General features: G+C 42.0%; 1 protein-coding gene across 28 annotated transcripts in view; it reads right to left on the bottom strand.

Moving 5' to 3' along the window:
• The window catches only part of LOC113650021 (neurexin-1a), a 298946-nt gene that overhangs the window by 140874 nt on the left and 140686 nt on the right, over positions 1-17386 (bottom strand). For 2 of the 28 annotated variants that reach the window (XM_027158049.2, XM_027158048.2), the window contains exon 1: positions 12815-13726. The exons of 24 other annotated variants lie outside the window; for them this stretch is intronic. In XM_027158049.2, coding sequence (XP_027013850.1) covers positions 12815-12998 — 184 coding nt within the window. In that variant the 5' untranslated portion in view covers positions 12999-13726. Of the gene's footprint in view, positions 1-12814; positions 13730-17386 lie in introns of those variants that run through there. 2 more of the 28 variants (XM_027158047.2, XM_027158046.2) reach the window with 2 other exon arrangements.

Below are 17386 nucleotides of genomic sequence, written 5' to 3' on the forward strand. Positions count from 1 at the left end.
AATCAACAAAATAGGCCAGTTTGTATACAGTCCATCTTAAAACCATTTTTTCTACGTATACGATATTCAAGTTTTCTCAAGTTTTCTACACTCCTCAAGAGATCTTTATATGTTGTGGTGTTTTCCCTCTTAATGTATCTTATGTGATTTCTGATTCCAAGGGTTCCACCATAGGGCCAAATTAATGACCCATTTTATGGCGTTACTATTTTTCCTAAAGTATACACTGTCCCTGTTTTCGCAACTACTTGGGAATTCTTCAGATGGTTCTATGTTCCTCCCTTTCTAAATTTAGATAGAAAAACTCAACAATTCTACTTACAATTTTTAAGAGTTCTCCCCAGAGGAACAAAAAGAGCATTATGCACTATCTAGAGCAGTGGTCCCCAACCCCCGAGCCGCGGACCGGTACCGGTCCGTGGACCAAATGGTAGCGGGCCACCCAAGGAACATTAAATTATTTCCATTTTATTAACTGTGGTGTATTTCTCTCAGGTTTGTGCGACTTTCCATGGACGAGAGGTTAACCCAGAGCTGAGAGACGTCACCTAAAGCCGCACCGATACCGCGCATGCGCAAAATATCATGATATCGGGCCGGGTTTAGGTGACTTCTGGAGCTGAGCGGCTGCAAGCGGCAGTGGTGTTGTAGCTTTGGTGGAGACAGAAGGTGTGTATCGCTCTTCTCTCTGTTCACCGGTACTTTGTCATGTTTAACAGTGCTTGGTGTACGTGTATATTGTGTTTGCTCAAATTTAACCCACAAATTAGCAAAAATGAGCACGAAACAGACGTCGTTAGAAAGTTAGAAACTCTGCCGGTGTTCTGGATTAAAGTCATGGCGGAATACCCTGAGATTGTCACCACAGCACTTACATCCCTATCGCCATTTCCGACATGCTATCTGTGTGAAGCGGGGATTTCTGCAGTGACGGCAACCGAAACAAAACAACGAAATAAACTGGACATAAGCGACACACTTCGGGTGTCATTGTCTCCTATTACCCCAGATGGAACCGTCTCGTTGTAAAGAAACAAGCTCAGGATTCTCATTGATTTAGCGTTGTAGTGAGTTAAAAAGGCATGTTTAAATACAATTAAATTAAAATTATTAATATTAATTTAATTGTATAGCCGCCACACCCACCCCTCACGGGCCGCGGTAAAATTATCAAACGTTGACCGGTCCGCGGCGAAAAAAAGGTTGGGGACCAGTGAGCATTAAATGAAACCTTTTATTTTTGGATGGTGAGTTTTTCTAGCTGACTCTATGATCCCAGGGATTCTGACAGAGGGCCAAGGGTTGTCTGGATGGTTAATTTCTAAAAATTTTATTAAAAAATCTTTAAAATATTATTAAAGAAAAAAAAACTACGGATCGTACTTAAAATCTTTAAGCGAACCTCAAATCCCTCGTTTTGGGTTCTAGTTGGATTTTTTCTATAATATACAGTGCCCTAGTTTCTACACTCTGTTAATGGTTCGACTTTCTAAAAGACTTGGAACCACTTTAGACAAGGAATCGCTCAGGTATTCATCCTTTGACATATCAGTTACACCCACTTCTAATTACAGATTCATACGAAGCCTGGTCCTTGGTGTTCCTTGACAAGCCCCAGGAAGCCTCCTTTATTCCTGACAGTTGATGATCACCTGAGCATCTAACTAATTTGTCACTCAATCTGGAGCCCGTCTCAGTTCTCGCTACCCTCACAGGTTAATACGATTGCCTCTTCTGGAATCTAGCCGGCGTGTGTTTGAACTGGACCGTGTTACGGATCAAAACGAAGGGTGACGAATGTATTTACACAGCTATGGAGAGAACATAGTCAGTGTATGAAAATGGAGGACGTGCCGGATCTTGTGCTTCAAATCCCGGAAGGCGACACCGTCGTTCCCGCTGCACGCCTCATCATTAACGTTGGCTAATTTCCATCAAAATTTGTGTAAAATCCAAAGAAATCACATTGACACTGCTCATCATGGCCACCACGGTGTCTCCCTCAGAGCTTTCAAGGGATTACAATAAGAGCTTCTCTTCTACTGCTGACAAGTTAAATTGTATTAATTAACTTGTCCAGCAGCTAGCCTCTGGTCTTAGACTTTATTACATGGTTGTACAAAATCACTAAACATAATCACTTCCTGCTTTATTTCTTCTCATTTTTTCCATCTATCCACCTCCGCGTTGCAGTTTCTCGTGTGCTGTTTGTACGGGAAAATAAATAATTAACAAATTACTAGTCTTTAAGCATAATTGCTTCTTTGTATAGCTTCATTGAAACACATCCCACTGCTGATTGGGGAGGAAAAGGCATCATCGGTGCGTTCGCTCTCGGTAATTCTCCTGATAAACATTCACTTTAGTGGCTATCAGAACCGCAAAGCTCACATCATTTAGGTGTTTTTTTCACCGTCACAGCCAACAGATGTGGTGTTCAACAGCAATTCCAATTACTGAAAAAAAAAGCACGATGGGAGAGAGAATGAGAGGAGATAATTACACAGAGGAAGCCAGGCGGAAAATGGGGAGGTGAGGCGAGGCGCTCGGAGAAATGCAGGGAAAATGATAGCACAGACTCGAACGACGGGCTGCAATGAGAAGAGCCTTCCGTCAAAGAAAAAAACGAAAAGTCTCCAAAGATACTCTCGTGGGATTTAAAGTAGCTACGGTGTATCGAAATCAAGCTGAAGTGTGGTCCGGATTAATGAGGAAGTTCATCCGGTTAATAAATATGATCGATGCTCCTTCTAGGAAAAAAAGTCGCAGAGGACACGTTGCGTCTCCGCTCGTAGTTTTTTCGTCTTTGATTCTATTTTCCACTGCTCATTTATCTAGATAGCAAAATGAGCCTCGAAGCACCGAAATCAACAATGACAAATCGCACAGCAGAGAAACGCATAGAGACCGCCGGGTTTTATTCAGTACAGCAGTGCGAGTAGCATCGTAGTGAGGGTGATGAGGGAAATGAACAGAAAGCACATTATCAGAATGTTCTCTGCAGTGCTCCTCTGAGCTTCCAGAAGACCCGAGCTCCCGCAGGCCCTTAAGTCACGGAGCACGACGGAAGCCTGGGAAGTCTTTCGTATACCACAGAGCTGCTGAATTCTGGATCGGTGTTGATTAGTTTTCAAGCCCAACCCCCAGCCACCAGTTTTGCTCATCACTGCTTAGGGGCAGTGGTGGCTCTGTGGTTAAAAGACAGGTTGAACAATCAGAAGGTCAAGGGTTCAAGCCCTAGCACCACAAAACTGCCATCGTAGGGTACCTGAGCAATTTTTTTCTCCAGGGTTGATGTGTCACAACTGACCCTGCGCTTTGTCCCAGGTTACTTAACAAGATCGGGAATGATAAGTCATGTCCTAACAGTGTACAAACGACAAAATGACGACGACTTCTAATCCGTTAACGTTTCTGTACAAATTTCGGCTGGGTCATTATCATTAACATAAACAAATAGTGGGAAATTTGCTGTGGTATGAGAAGAACAGAACACTTAGAGCACTAGATGAGCTGTTTTCTGAAGCAGTAAAGGAAAACTTGATTATTTCCCTATGACAGAGCAACGCCGATCGCTTTGACTGCCGGCGACTGATCGCTGTCACACAGCCAGACTCATCGAGACGTCTCGCATTTCCCCTTTCATGCTCGCTATAATCCTGAGACACAGGAGAATCATTGACCTGAAACTGCTGGATTAAATATCCTCCTATTTGGGTTCAGTCATTTGAGTCTGCAAGACAAAGAGCTTGAGCTAAATGGTGTAATGCAGAGGTGCCAAGATTTTATGCTTTAAGTCTTAGATTTTTTCCCCCTGTTCTACAACAATACAGGAGACAATTTTTGGAGATCCACAGAAGGGGAAAGGACATTCATGTATTCATTCATTCATTCATTTTCTACCGCTTGTCCGAACCTCTCGGGTCACGAGGAGCCTGTGCCTATCTCAGGCGTCATCGGGCATCGAGGCAGGATACACCCTGGACGGAGTGCCAACCCATCACAGGGCACACACACACACACTCATTCACTCACACACTCGCACACTATGGACAATTTTCCAGAGATGCCAATCAACCTACCATGCATGTCTTTGGACCGGGGGAGGAAACCGGAGTACCCGGAGGAAACCCCCGAGGCACAGGGAGAACATGCAAACTCCACACACACACAAGGCAGAGATGGGAATCGAACCCCCAACCCTGGAGGTGTGAGGCGAACGTGCTAACCATTAAGCCACCGTGCCCACTTTGCTACACTGTTACGATGGTCATTTGACACACATCTGGAACAAAAAGAAATGCTCATCTTGTCCATTGACGTACAGTATGTTAAGATCTCGGGTATTACTTCAGAAAATAGATATTTACATTTACGGCATTTATACAGCTGAGCAATTGAGGGTTAGGGGCCTTGTTCTGGGGCCCTGGAGTGGCAGATTGTTGGCCCTAGGGTTTCGAACTCCAGATTAGTCTATCACCTTAACCACTATGCTACCACATCTTTTCACATATTGAACAATCCAGAGATAAAACTGCAGCTCGTTCAGACAGCACAGCTCGAGAGAAACGTACAAGGCGTGTACCAAACGTAACGATCCCCATCCGGCGTTTTTAATCAGCCCATGAGTCGACTCAGGTGTGTTTGTGGAGAAAACCTCCAGCAGTGTGTTGTATGTGATGATGTGATGTGATGTAAGCAGGAATAAACATGTCAATAAACACCCATGTAGAAACGGGTGCTGCTCCTTTTTGCGCTAACGTTATTTTCCGACGCCACGGGCGACTTGTAAAAATACACCTACAAGCGACATGCCGGATAAGCCGTGTGCGACACTGGGAGATGGTGTTTTTTGGTACGTGGGAGTGTTTTATCAGCGTTTGGCAGCAGTGTGGAAGCTGGGAGAGATGAGTGAAAGAGGGCTGAGATGGTGAAATCCCTCCCAATCCTATTAGCAAGGATTAGAGCTGCGCGTTTCCTGTCGCCGCAGTCACACTGCTGCAGGTGCACAACTGTAAATCGAAAAAAGGAAAAAAAATGGTAATGACATCGTCGATTTTATATTTATTTTATAGGACGATGGTTCTGCAACCTCACTGAGGGTTTATAGGTTTATTATTTTATTCATTTCCCCCCCCGCCTGAATCCCGTCATTAGGAGGGCAAAGCGCCAGAGCCTCACGATTCCCTCGGTTTAGGCTGCACTATCAGAGATTAGGTGAGGGAAAGGAAGTAAAGTAGCATTTAAGTCAGAGTTAGTCACTGCGTTATGCACACGGCATCACAGTCTCTGAAAAATCCTCACCGAAAAAGTCCAGAGTGCGAATCCTTCTAAATCTTCTATATCCTGCACGTGACCGATGACTATAAGTAGTGTTTCCTCCTTTCCTGCAGCTCTATTAGCATTTGCACGCTCAGATAAAATGTCCTCCATGAAAACTAAAGTCAATTGTATGGTAATGGCAAATTCATATGACCTTAAATTGTGTTTTGAATTTTTATTGCTTTATTTTCCCCTCACTTTGACCTTTTCACAGTCAATTAATTTCTGATTATGTCGGTAAAGTGTTGAGCACACCTGCCTTCCACCCTTAAGAATTACTGCACTGAATACGCTGAGGAATTTCACTTATATATTTATTTATTTGTTTGTTTGTTTATGTATTAATTTATTGCTTGTTTATATGTACCTATTTATTTTTTCTATTTTTATTTGATATTTATGTAAGTATGTGCTCATAAAAAAATTATTATTTCTTGCTCTTTTTGTTTGTTTGTTGATATTCATTTGTTTCTTTATTTGATGATAATTTGGTGGGGTTTTTTCCCCCCCATAGTTTCATTATTGATGTAGTTAATATTTATTTTTTGTTTGTTTGTTGCCTGGTTGCCATGGCACCCTCCTGTTCTGTGTCCTCTTAAATAATTTGGGAATAAATTCCGAAATTCATAATAAATTCATAACGCAAATGGAAACGTGAATTGTGTAGCAAGGGATCTGTTTGACAACAAAATCTGATTTAAAGAAGGAAACTGTTGAAGGGTAATCTGTTTAAAAGGGAATCTGTTTAAAAGGGAATCTGTTTAAAAGGGAATCTGTTTAATTAAAAAGGAATATGTTTAATTAAAAGGGAATATGTTTGAAATGGAATCTGTTTAAAAAGGAATCTGTTTAGAAAGGAATCTGTTTGAAAACAAAGTGTGATTTAAAGAAGGAATCTGTTGAAGGGTAACCTGTTTAAAAGGGAATCTGTTTGAAAATGAATCTGTTTAAAAAGGAATCTGTTTAAAAGGGAATCTGTCAAAATGGAATCTGTTTAATTAAAAAGGAACCTGTTTAAAAAGGAATCTGTTTTAAAAAGGAATCTGTTCAAAAAGGAATCTGTTTGAAAACAAAGTGTGATTTAAAGAAGGAATCTGTTGAAGGGTAACCTGTTTAAAAGGGAATCTGTTTGAAAATGAATCTGTTTAAAAAGGAATCTGTTTAAAAGGGAATCTGTCAAAATGGAATCTGTTTAATTAAAAAGGAATATGTTTGAAATTGAATTTGTTTTAAAAAGGAATCTGTTTAAAAAAGGAATCTGTTTAAAAAGGAATCTATGTAAAACAATTTGAGTCAACAACAAAACAAACGTCATGCTAATGCACCCGTATGAGTGTAAGACCAAACCTCTCATTTAAACCAGTTCACACGTCGTAGCGTTTGTCCTGCTGTTGAACTCGTGGGTTAATCGTGGAGGCGAATGCGGCGTGTTAGAACAGGGAAAAGACTAAAGAGCTCAGCGCAGAGGTCTCATAACCCCCGACAACCCCGAGGAGCCGAGCAGCTTCACGGGTTCAGCTTCAAAATCGGCACAATGACAGAAAGAAGAAGAATCCAGGACTAATTTATGGCCCTCATTACGGCTTCAGCTCTGAGCGGGACATGATGTAAATGCTGATGGAATGGAAAGTGCGTATGTTGTCCTTCAGGGCAGGGAAATGACCCACACTTACAAATCACACAGCTGTGGGCTGAAGGGAAAAACACACAAAATGAGAAACGATGTGTTTATGAGCCACGAGTTAAACTGATGAATGCGTTATACTGTATGTTCAAATACCTTCTTACTATTTACGGTTTATTTACATTTTGTGTGAAATTTTTAAGTTTGATTTATTTCTTTGTCTATTTCTATTTTGTCTATTTCTTATTTTCAAGCTAACTTTATTGTTTTATCTATCTATCTATCTATCTATCTATCTATCTATCTATCTATCTATCTATCTATCTATCTATCTAATCATCCATCTATCTATCTAATCATCCATCTATCTATCTATCTATCTATCTATCTATCTATCTATCTATCTATCTATCTATCTATCTATCTATCTATCTATCCATCTATCTAATCATCCATCTATCTAATCATCCATCTATCTATCTATCTATCTATCTATCTATCTATCTATCTATCTATCTATCTATCTATCTATCTATCTATCTATCTATCTATCTATCTATCTATCTATCCATCCATCCACGGACTAGACAGAGCTTTAGAAGTCAAAGGTTTCCTTTTTTTATTATAAAAATGTAACATTTCTAAAACATTTCTAAATGAATCCCGAAAAAGAAAATATTTAGATTTTTGCTTATTTTTGTCTATTAGTGACTATTACAGACTGTGTGTGTGTGTGTGTGTGTGTGTGTGTGTGTGTGTGTGTGTGTGTGTGTGTGTGTGTGTGTGTGTGCGTGTGAGATTTCAATTCAAATTCTGAGCAGAAGCTCTGTTTATCGTGTGTGTGTGTGTGTGTGTGTGTGTGTGTGTGTGTGTGTGTGTGTGTGTGTGTGTGTGTGTTTTCCTGATAGAGAATATCTGTGAAAAAAAAAAGCTGACCATTTCAGACGAGTCAGACATTTTAGTATTCAGTGGATTCAGCATCGACTGGCGTTATATTCGTGTTGCACAAACACAAAGAGACAGAGGATGAGTGATAACAGAGAGAGAGAGAGAGAGAGAGAGAGAGAGAGAGAGAGAGAGAGAGAGAGAGAGATTATGATCATGATTCAGACCCTGCCTTTTGGGGGTTGAACTCATTCCTCATCCTGTCCTAGATAGCAGATAGAGAGACGAGTAAAAGCAGCACTCAGACCTCCATCATTCCATCACTCCCTCGGTCTCTCACTCCATCAATCCCTCACTCCTTCATTCTCTCACTCCTTCATTCTCTCACTCCCTCACTCCTTCATTCTCTCACTCCCTCACTCCTTCATTCTCTCACTCCCTCACTCCTTCATTCTCTCATTCCCCCAGTCTCTCACTCCATCAATCCCTCACTCCTTCATTCTCTCACTCCCTCACACCTTCATTCTCTCATTCCCTCACACCTTCATTCTCTCACTCCATCACTCCTTCATTCTCTTACCCCCACACTCCATCATTCTCTCACTCCTTCATTCTCTCACTCCATTGCTCTCTCACTCCATCATTCTCTCACTCCCTCACTCCTTCATTCTCTCACTCCATCGCTCCCTCACTCCTCACTTTTTCACTCCTTCCTTCCCTTACTCAGTCTAATATTCATCTGAACCATGAACATAATTATACATGAGCTATTATTATTTTATGTTTACATGACAAAGGCTACCTGAAATTAATCTCTTCTCCCTCCCTCCCTCCCTCCCTCCCTCCCTCTTTCTTTCTTTCTTTCTTTCTTTCTTTCTTTCTTTCTTTCTTTCTTCTCCCCACTCCTTCATCTCTCTCCTCTTTCAGCTTCCACACTATTGAGCCAGGTGTTTAATCTGTTTCTTCATTAGCAGCAGGTAGAAGCTGTTAGAATTGATTCTAATCAGGTAAATTGCACAGCGCTCTGTGATACGACAGATGGATTCGAGACGCACATTAAAGCTACATTAAAGCCAGGAGCCGAGAGCCTCTGAAGGTCACCGAGTTTCTTCCATGTGGAAAGCATTAAAAATCACTGCTTCTGTTTCCACGTGTCCACAACACCACACCACACCTCCACCTTCCACACCTCCTCATACCTCCAAAACTCTACATCTCCTCATATCTACACCTTCACACCTCCTCATATCTGAACCCTTGTACATCTTCACCGCCACACCTCCAAACATCTCCTCATATCTACACCTCCATACATCTACACCTCCAAACATATTGTATTTACCTCCACACCACACATCTATACCATCTAAACATCTCCACACATCTCCACCTCCACACGTGTGAATTTTCCCACTGAAACCTTCAAGCTGAAAGATTTAATAGAATTACTGTGTGAATAATTCAGAGATTAAGAACTGTGTTTTTCTGGTTGTCCAGGTAACAGAAAGCTCAGCACATCTCCGATGTCCAATCTGTCCACTCTGTCCTTACATCCCAATCCGGAATCTCTACATCGATCCGAGACCGCGCTCGTGCACGCGCGCGCGTGTGTGTGTGTGTGTATCCCGATACGGAGGAAGTCATGCAAGAACACGGCCTAAAAAATCGATAATTCTTCAAAGATGCCTTCTTTGCACCAATCTAGAGACACATGATAAAGAGAAGAGAAAAGAAAAGTTGATAAATATATAAAGGAAAGGTAAAAAAAAAAGGTAAGAAAAATGCAAAAACAAAACGAACATGTGGAAGAGAATAAAAGTAAAAAGAAAGAAGATAGAACAAAGAGAGGGAAGAGTAAAGACAAACTGATAGCGGAGGAAAACAGTGCTTCTTTACACCTCCTTCTTTACACATCCATCCATCCATCCATCCATCCATCCATCTATCCATCCGGTGATAAGCCCCCATATTGTTCGGTGAAGCAGAGGAAAGAAGGCTCGGTGAAATGGAGCCTTATTAAACATGACGGCGGTAATTTTCCTGTACATGGATCATTCCGCCCTCACCACATAAATCAATTACTGACGTTCCAGAATGAAGGGAAAGATATATCACATGCAAGAGAAAAAAAAAGGTGAATGGTGTAAAGTCTCATGGGGAGAAATTTCAATCGTCCGAAGTTAACGTCTGCATTTTATTTATTTATTTATTTATTTATTTATTTAGTGAAGTCTTGCCAATCCCATGAGGTGAGATCTCAGTGGTGTCATGAATTACACCTCGACTCCTGAGCAAATTGTTGATCCTTGGAGGAAGGGAATAACTCATTACTTATAATATGTCCAGATCAAATTGCTGCCATTAGTCCAAGACGTTATTAAATTTACATTCACAGCATTTATCAGGCACTCATATCCAGAGTGACTTACATTTTTGTTTCAGTTTATACACCTGAGCAATTGAGGGTTAATGGCGACTCGGTGGACCTGGGATTCGAACCAATGACCTACCGATCAGTAGTCGAACGCCTTAACCACTGAGCTACAGTACCACATGTATTGTTAGTTTCTTTCTGAATCCTTTTCTAATGGTTTTAATTATAACATTTAATTATAACATTGTAATACAGTAATCGATTATAATTCTTAAACTATTTTAAAATGAATCAAAACTTTTGCATTCATTTATTTCTTATTCAAGGAATCTTGATAGAGAGACGTAAACGCGTCCGGTCGTTTACTTTTTATCCGTCTTTCCATATTTTCGACTCCACTTATGTAATTTTATACAAATTGCAGAAATGTCTGTCTTCATTGCCAGTAAGCATTCCCAGACTGTCTAAAAGCACTCTCGGATCTGTGAATGCGGCATCATTTCACCAATTCCACTTGACAAAATGACACTTTTATAGACGTTTGTAGAAAACTGTAGCAGGGACGATTCTGAATTTCTGACTCTGGACATCTGCGTGATGTTAGTTTGAGTATTAGCGGTTATTTCTGTCTGGCAAATGAAGCATCAGATACGTGGTCGTGTAGCGGTTTGGGCTAATCAGAGTGCTAAATACTTTTGCAGTGATGACAAAAGAAGGTAGGTGGTTACAGAAGCGGCGGAAACACGCACGCGAGCTACTGTCTGAGATATCTGGGTGACATCTTGATCTAAATAAACGAGACCTGACGTGAGACTCTTCCAGATGAAGAGTGTGGTATTTAAAACAGGGAAGAACCGCCTACCTGGGAGTCAGAGCCGTGCCGCGCTTACAAATGGGCAGGAAACACAGAGCAGGCGGCGCATTGTTAATGAGAACAGTACGCTAGGGCTGTAGCTTAAACAAGCCCCTGTGTATAGATTATAGTCATTACACAACCGACCTGCTCTATAGGGGGATGTCATAGAGAGGAAACGACCTGAAACACACGACCGAGCTCCTGAGAAGAACGCAGCAGAAAAGACAGGACGAGACAAAGATGAAATGTGGTAAGAAGAAACAAAAAAGATGAGGAAAAAGAAAAAAAATAGAAAAGAGCAAGGATATTAGACAACAGACAAATGATCAAACGAAACATATTGGAAGAGGATAGGAGAGAATGATAAGAAAAGAGGAAGAAAGTAAAAGAGAGCAGAGACAAATAAAGACAAAGGACAGAATGGGCTGAAATACAGAAAAAAGGGAGAAGATTCAAACAAGAAGGAAGGAAGAAAGAAAGAAAGAAAGAAAGAAAGAAAGAAAGAAAGAAAGAAAGAAAGAAAGAAAGAAAGAAAGAAAGTACTCAAAAAAAGAGAGGAGAAGAGAAAAGAAGAGGTGGATTGGTTTAAATAAACCCTGTGGAAAGATGATAATCAATACAGAACCAATGGCAGTGTTTTTTTTTTTTTTTTAGATTCTCTGTTCCTCTAATGAAGATGTCCTTTCGAGCTATTAGAGCTTAGAACATTTTATCCAACATCATCATGAATCTTTCCCCCCAAAAATCATGTGTAACAAAAACAAAAAAATACAGCAAAAAAAATAAAATAAAAAATAACAGCAAAAAGGAAATAAAAAAAAGACAAAAAGAAAAGACATCACTGATTGATGCGTGATGGACCTTCGATTTCATTATCGGTCATGAAGTTGCATCCTAGATTGGATTATGTAATTTAACGACGTCAGATCAGACACCTCCGAGTGTCTGACGGTTCCTGACACAAGTCCAGAGAGGAAAGACATGAAGAAAAGCTTTCCTGCTTCTCCACAGAGAGATGAGTGAGATGAGTGTGTCTCGCAGACAGACACCAGCCGAGCGGCCTAATTGGTTCTCCAGCCGCCTCAGCAGGACTCTAAACCTCACACCACCCAATCAGCTCTCGGCAAACGAAATCCTGCCTAAATCCACTGCCTCACTCGTTTCCGGAGCGTCGTCGTCACCGCTGCCGTCATTAACACCCCTTTTTGTTGAATTTTAACACAATTATTAATACAATTTAATTCTTAGCATTGTGCGGTTTTGCCAAGAGCAAAGAAACGGGAACTAACGTCATTTACACGTCAAAACTCCCACATAGCTCTCTACACATAAAGAGTTGGCTTAAAAAGAATCCAACTCGGGCTCACTTGAGTATTGAGATGATGTCATACTCATTCATGGAGGCTACACAAATATCGGTGCATTCATCTCAAAGCTTATTTCCTGATTCGAGAGATCTTTTCCTTTTCTCCCACATGTTCCTCTGGCATCATAAGCCCATGGGCCACGTTGATGTCTCTATAATCGCGACGACATGCGGCCGAGCTCAGAGACGGGCCAAAGGTACGGCAAGATGCAAGTGTGGCCCGCTAATCCCTGTTAATCTTCATAGGGAGCTCATAGATATGGATATAATTGTAACATGCTGAGGCAGACAAATAGGGATCAAGCTAATCTGATGTTAGCCACAAAGGTAAAACTGAGACTCAAAAATTCTGGTAATCACAAAAGGAGTTAAGAACCAGATACCCACCATGTCCTGCACGGAGCGAAGCGGGTAATCTGTGGATGGCAGCTGGGATTGCGTGGTGATGTTTGCCCGGTCTTGCATGATGAGACCCCCATGTCACCCCAAGGGTCAGGGTCACAAGGCAAAGTGCCACACGGCCAGCCGAGGGCCAGACAAGAGCCTCTGGGCTCCAGCCCCCAGGCATCATCCCCTGAGAGGAGAAAACAGGAGGAAGAGCGTAACAGGACAGATTCAGGATTCAGCGTTCCCGGCGTCCCATGCTCCTCACACTCATATACCGGTATGCGCAAGAACGCACACTTTAAAAAAAAAAAAAAAAAAGGCAAAATAATCCACAGAGGAGGCAACCAGCAGCCAGCAGTGTAAATAAACCCAAAGCTAGATAAGAAAAGCCTTTTCTTGTTAGTTCCTCAGTCAGAGAAAATCCACAGTTTTGCCGCAAGAATGACAGCACTTTCATGCATGATGGAGAAAAAAAATCCCATAAAATTAGGGCACTCTCGGAGCCGGAACGAGCAATCCGAGTCTATTCCCTACAGCTTGCTCGATTTCCCACCTCACCACACACACGGAGGTGACTATAATAACACTTGTGAACGAGGAAGCCTCGAGGAAGCTCTCCGTACTTGGTGGCCAGAAACTCCTATGGGTTCTAGGACACAAGAAACAAGAAGAAGCCAGGTATATATTTTTTTAACAGCCTTGAGACTGTATGCAAAAGTTTCTCCCTGGGATCTATAGGATGATATCCTGAGAGATGCTTTGCCGGTCCCAGCTGGTCCGATGCGCGAGCCACATCTTGGTTCTGGCAACTACAGGAGATCCGAGAATGAGACGAGCTCTACTCCATTAAAAATGCGAGAGGACGTATGAACACCTGGAGTCGAAGCAGTCCGTGGCCACGAGGCATCGGCAATGCAGCTCCGGAGGTTTATGTGAAAGAGAGAGAGAGAGAGAGAGAGAGAGAGCAGAAGGAGGAAAGGGAGGGAGGGAGGGAGGGAGGAGAGAGAGAGAGAGGGAAAAAAGAAAAGAGAGCGAGGGAGGGAGGGAGGGAGGGAGGGAGAGAGAGAGAGAGAACGAGGGAGGGAAGGGGGAGTCTCAGCTTCAGCATCCAGCAAGAATGAGAGAGAGACAGAGAGATCAGGAGATGAGGCTATGTAAATGGAAAGGCTGCACAGTGCAGTGCAGACAAAAAATGGAGGAAAGAAAAGAAATACATGTTAGGATGTGTTCTGTCTCTTCCCCACTCCAGTTTGTTCTTGTTTTAATCTCTTTCCACCCGACGCACAGACTCCATCGGGGGATAAAAGCCCGGAGGAATTTGCAGCTCTACTTTGGAGTAGAAGAATACTTTCCTTAGTGGTTTCTTTCTTTCTGTTCCTAGTTTTCTTTCATCAGAAAAATACAAATTTGGCAGGTTGAAAGAAGTTGCACAGATTCTGTCCTGGTGTTCAGAAGCTACTTGGGCTTCTCTGTCTCTGACGACTGAGATGGCATCATCTCAAGCGAGCCTCGTCCTCCTCCATCAGGATCCGCACAACCCACTCATCCGGCAACTTCTAAATTTGACCAAAGAGTCATGAATGGAAAAAGACCAACTGTGTGTGTACATCTACACGACGTTCAAGCTCCAGGCTCGGATAAGCGTGGCCTGTTCTTACAAACAGTGCCGCAAATCCCTCCAGACCACCAGAGGCAAGCCGAGTGCAAGTCCCCCCCCCTCCTCCTCCTCCTCAACCTCCTCCTCCCACCCCCTTCTTCTTGTTTCTCTCCTCTTTCTGTCCTCGAGAATCAGTTCTGCTGTGAAGAACAAGGCATGACATCCAACACGACCGATCTCGCTCTTTCTCTCGCTCTGCTTCTCTTCTTTCTTTTCTTTCCCCCTCCAGGCTGAGAGTTTTATCCACTTTCACAAAGGCAATCAGCTAAACTTGATAAGACAGCAGCAAGGCTTTTTTTTTTTTTATTTTATTTTTTTTTTTCAATGAAGAAAATCTGGAGGACATTTTGGTCACGTGATGATTGGGTTGATTGGGCTACACCTGGCTTTCTGGTCATAAAAATGAACACCATGAGTGCTCTCCTCCTCAAGTTCAACCCGTTCACTAGCTCTGCCATCTGCGTAATTATACCGACAACCTTCTCCAGAGGTTTCTGCTAGATTGGAAGGGTCTCATGATACCGGAGTGCCACCTAGAGGATGAAATGGGGAGTTACAATGCAGCACAAACGCTCTTCTACACATTATAAGCTCCTGATATAGGGTGTGATTGGAGTAGAATGCTTGTCTAGTTTGAAGCTTTTGTAGATGTAGAAAAAGTACAACCAGTGTAGGATTTAAGGGTTTAAATCCGTGCTGTGGTCACATTCTCGTCTGACCTGATAGTTCTCACTAGCAGAACCTCATACTTGGAAAGCAAACTTTCTTACTTTCTGTTTGAAGACATCGATTCACTTCTAACATCAATAAGATCCAACACTGTAGTTCAAAACCCGCGCCGTAGTCGTCTTCTCAGTTCTGCTAAAGCTGATATATTGCTCTACATTTCTGGGATTAACGACATTCATTCTTTTTTTAGATTTCTTTTTTTTCTCTCTTTTTTTTTCATGGCAGTCTTTAGTCCTAACCAGTTTGAACTGATAACTCTGTTTGATTCGGATGTTTTAAAGAAGCTACGTCGCATTCGTTTTGCTTGGATGATCGGGATCGCTTGATTCAATCGGGGCTTCTTTTACCTTGTTTATCTAAATGTTTAGGAAACGAGTGGCTTCTGTGTCAGACAGAGAAGTCTGGGGAATAATAAATGCATCAGCACACAGGGCTGAGAGTCGGAGACGTGAGTTGATGCAACAACCTGCAGACAGTCTTCTGTTACCTCAACTAGTGTTTTATATGCTACTTACTTTATTTCAGTTTGAACATTTTTCAACCAACATTTAAACATTCGTTCGTTCGTTTTCTACCGCTTATCCGAACTACCTCGGGTCACGGGGAGCCTGTGTCTATCTCAGGCATCATCGGGCATCGAGGCAGGATACACACTGGACGGAGTGCCAACCCATCACAGGGCACACACACACTCTCATTCACTCACACACTCACACACTACGGACAATTTTCCAGAGATGCCAATCAACCTACCATGCATGTCTTTGGACCGGGGGAGGAAACCGGAGTACCCGGAGGAAACCCCCGAGGCACGGGGAGAACATGCAAACTCCACACACACAAGGCAGAGGTGGGATTCGAACCCCCGACCCTGGAGGTGTGAGGCGAACATGCTAGGTGAAGGGTTAGGGCTAACGATAATCATCAGCAGATACGCAAGCAGACTGAACAATGCACCATACTTAGCCAGATAGCGCTGAGATTACAAAAAAAAAAAACTAGAGCAACAAGTTTGTCTATAACAAAACCATCTATCCTGGTTTCTGCTAACACGTCGCCAACCCTGTCAGCATCATTTGCATTTTCAGCCGTTCCTGTTTTACAAATGAGTTTAAAAAGGCAGGTTTGCCGGCATTAGCGTTTCAAGGGCACCGTTTACTCCACATATGGCAACTGAAGTGTGGGGAAGGAGGAGGAGGAGGAGGGGTCGAAGGGCTCAGAGCTTCTAAAACTTTCCCATGCATATGCATAAACACACAATGTAAAATGAAGCATATGGAGAAATAAAGTCTAAAATATAATATCACAACAGGGCCGGGAACGAGGGCCCGAGACGCAAACGCACGTGTCACACTTCCAGCCGATTAGCACGACCGCGCCGTAATTTAAAGCACATGGTGTGTGATTTTACAGCACATATTGTAGTCTCGTGCAGACTAAATGGACTTTTATTGAAAATGAGATCCTGATTGTAGACCGAAATCAATCGCTCGATCGAGTGCTTAGTCATGTGCCCAGGAGCTGAAGGAAATCACCATCTGGTCAAAAAAAAAAAAAAAATCCAATAACGATGAAAGTGCTGCTGAGATTCAGTTTAGTGGAAATGTGTGGAGGTGTGATGTGATGTGAAGGGATGCGGAGAAGGAAAAAAAAAACTAAACGTGTAGAAATTTACCTACAGAAATTCCATGAGGTTTTAAAGCTCAAAAATAGGACAAAAAAAAAAAAATCGTACTACAGACATTTTAGCATCAAGGTTTTCTTCATAATAAAGGAGCTTTTGTACGTTGAGGTTTCTTAGTAGCAACAACAACAACAACAACAACAGCGAGCAGTGTTTTTGTCTAAATAACTTCAAGAGGAAGTAGAAAGCGAGGCTGGTGACGGTCGGACCGTCGAGTAAGAAGCGGTTTCATGGACCGTCGACAACATGATACGTCACAAAAATCTGCATGTGACATTGAAACGGTTGGCAAATTGCTGGGGTGTGTGTATCTGTGTGTAGCTTCATGCTTAATAATGGGGAAAATATCTAAATTAAATATAAATAAAATAAATGAAATAAAAGGTATTAAAGGAAGAAATATTCATATAAACCAAATTAAAAATAAAGAGGAAAAAAAATAAATAGAGGGGGAGAAAGAAAGAAAGAAAGAAAGACAGAAAGAAAGACAGAAAGAAAGAAA

The sequence above is a fragment of the Tachysurus fulvidraco genome, chromosome 7 (genome assembly GCF_022655615.1).
Source record: "Tachysurus fulvidraco isolate hzauxx_2018 chromosome 7, HZAU_PFXX_2.0, whole genome shotgun sequence".
In the NCBI taxonomy this organism is placed as follows: Eukaryota; Metazoa; Chordata; class Actinopteri; order Siluriformes; family Bagridae; genus Tachysurus; species Tachysurus fulvidraco.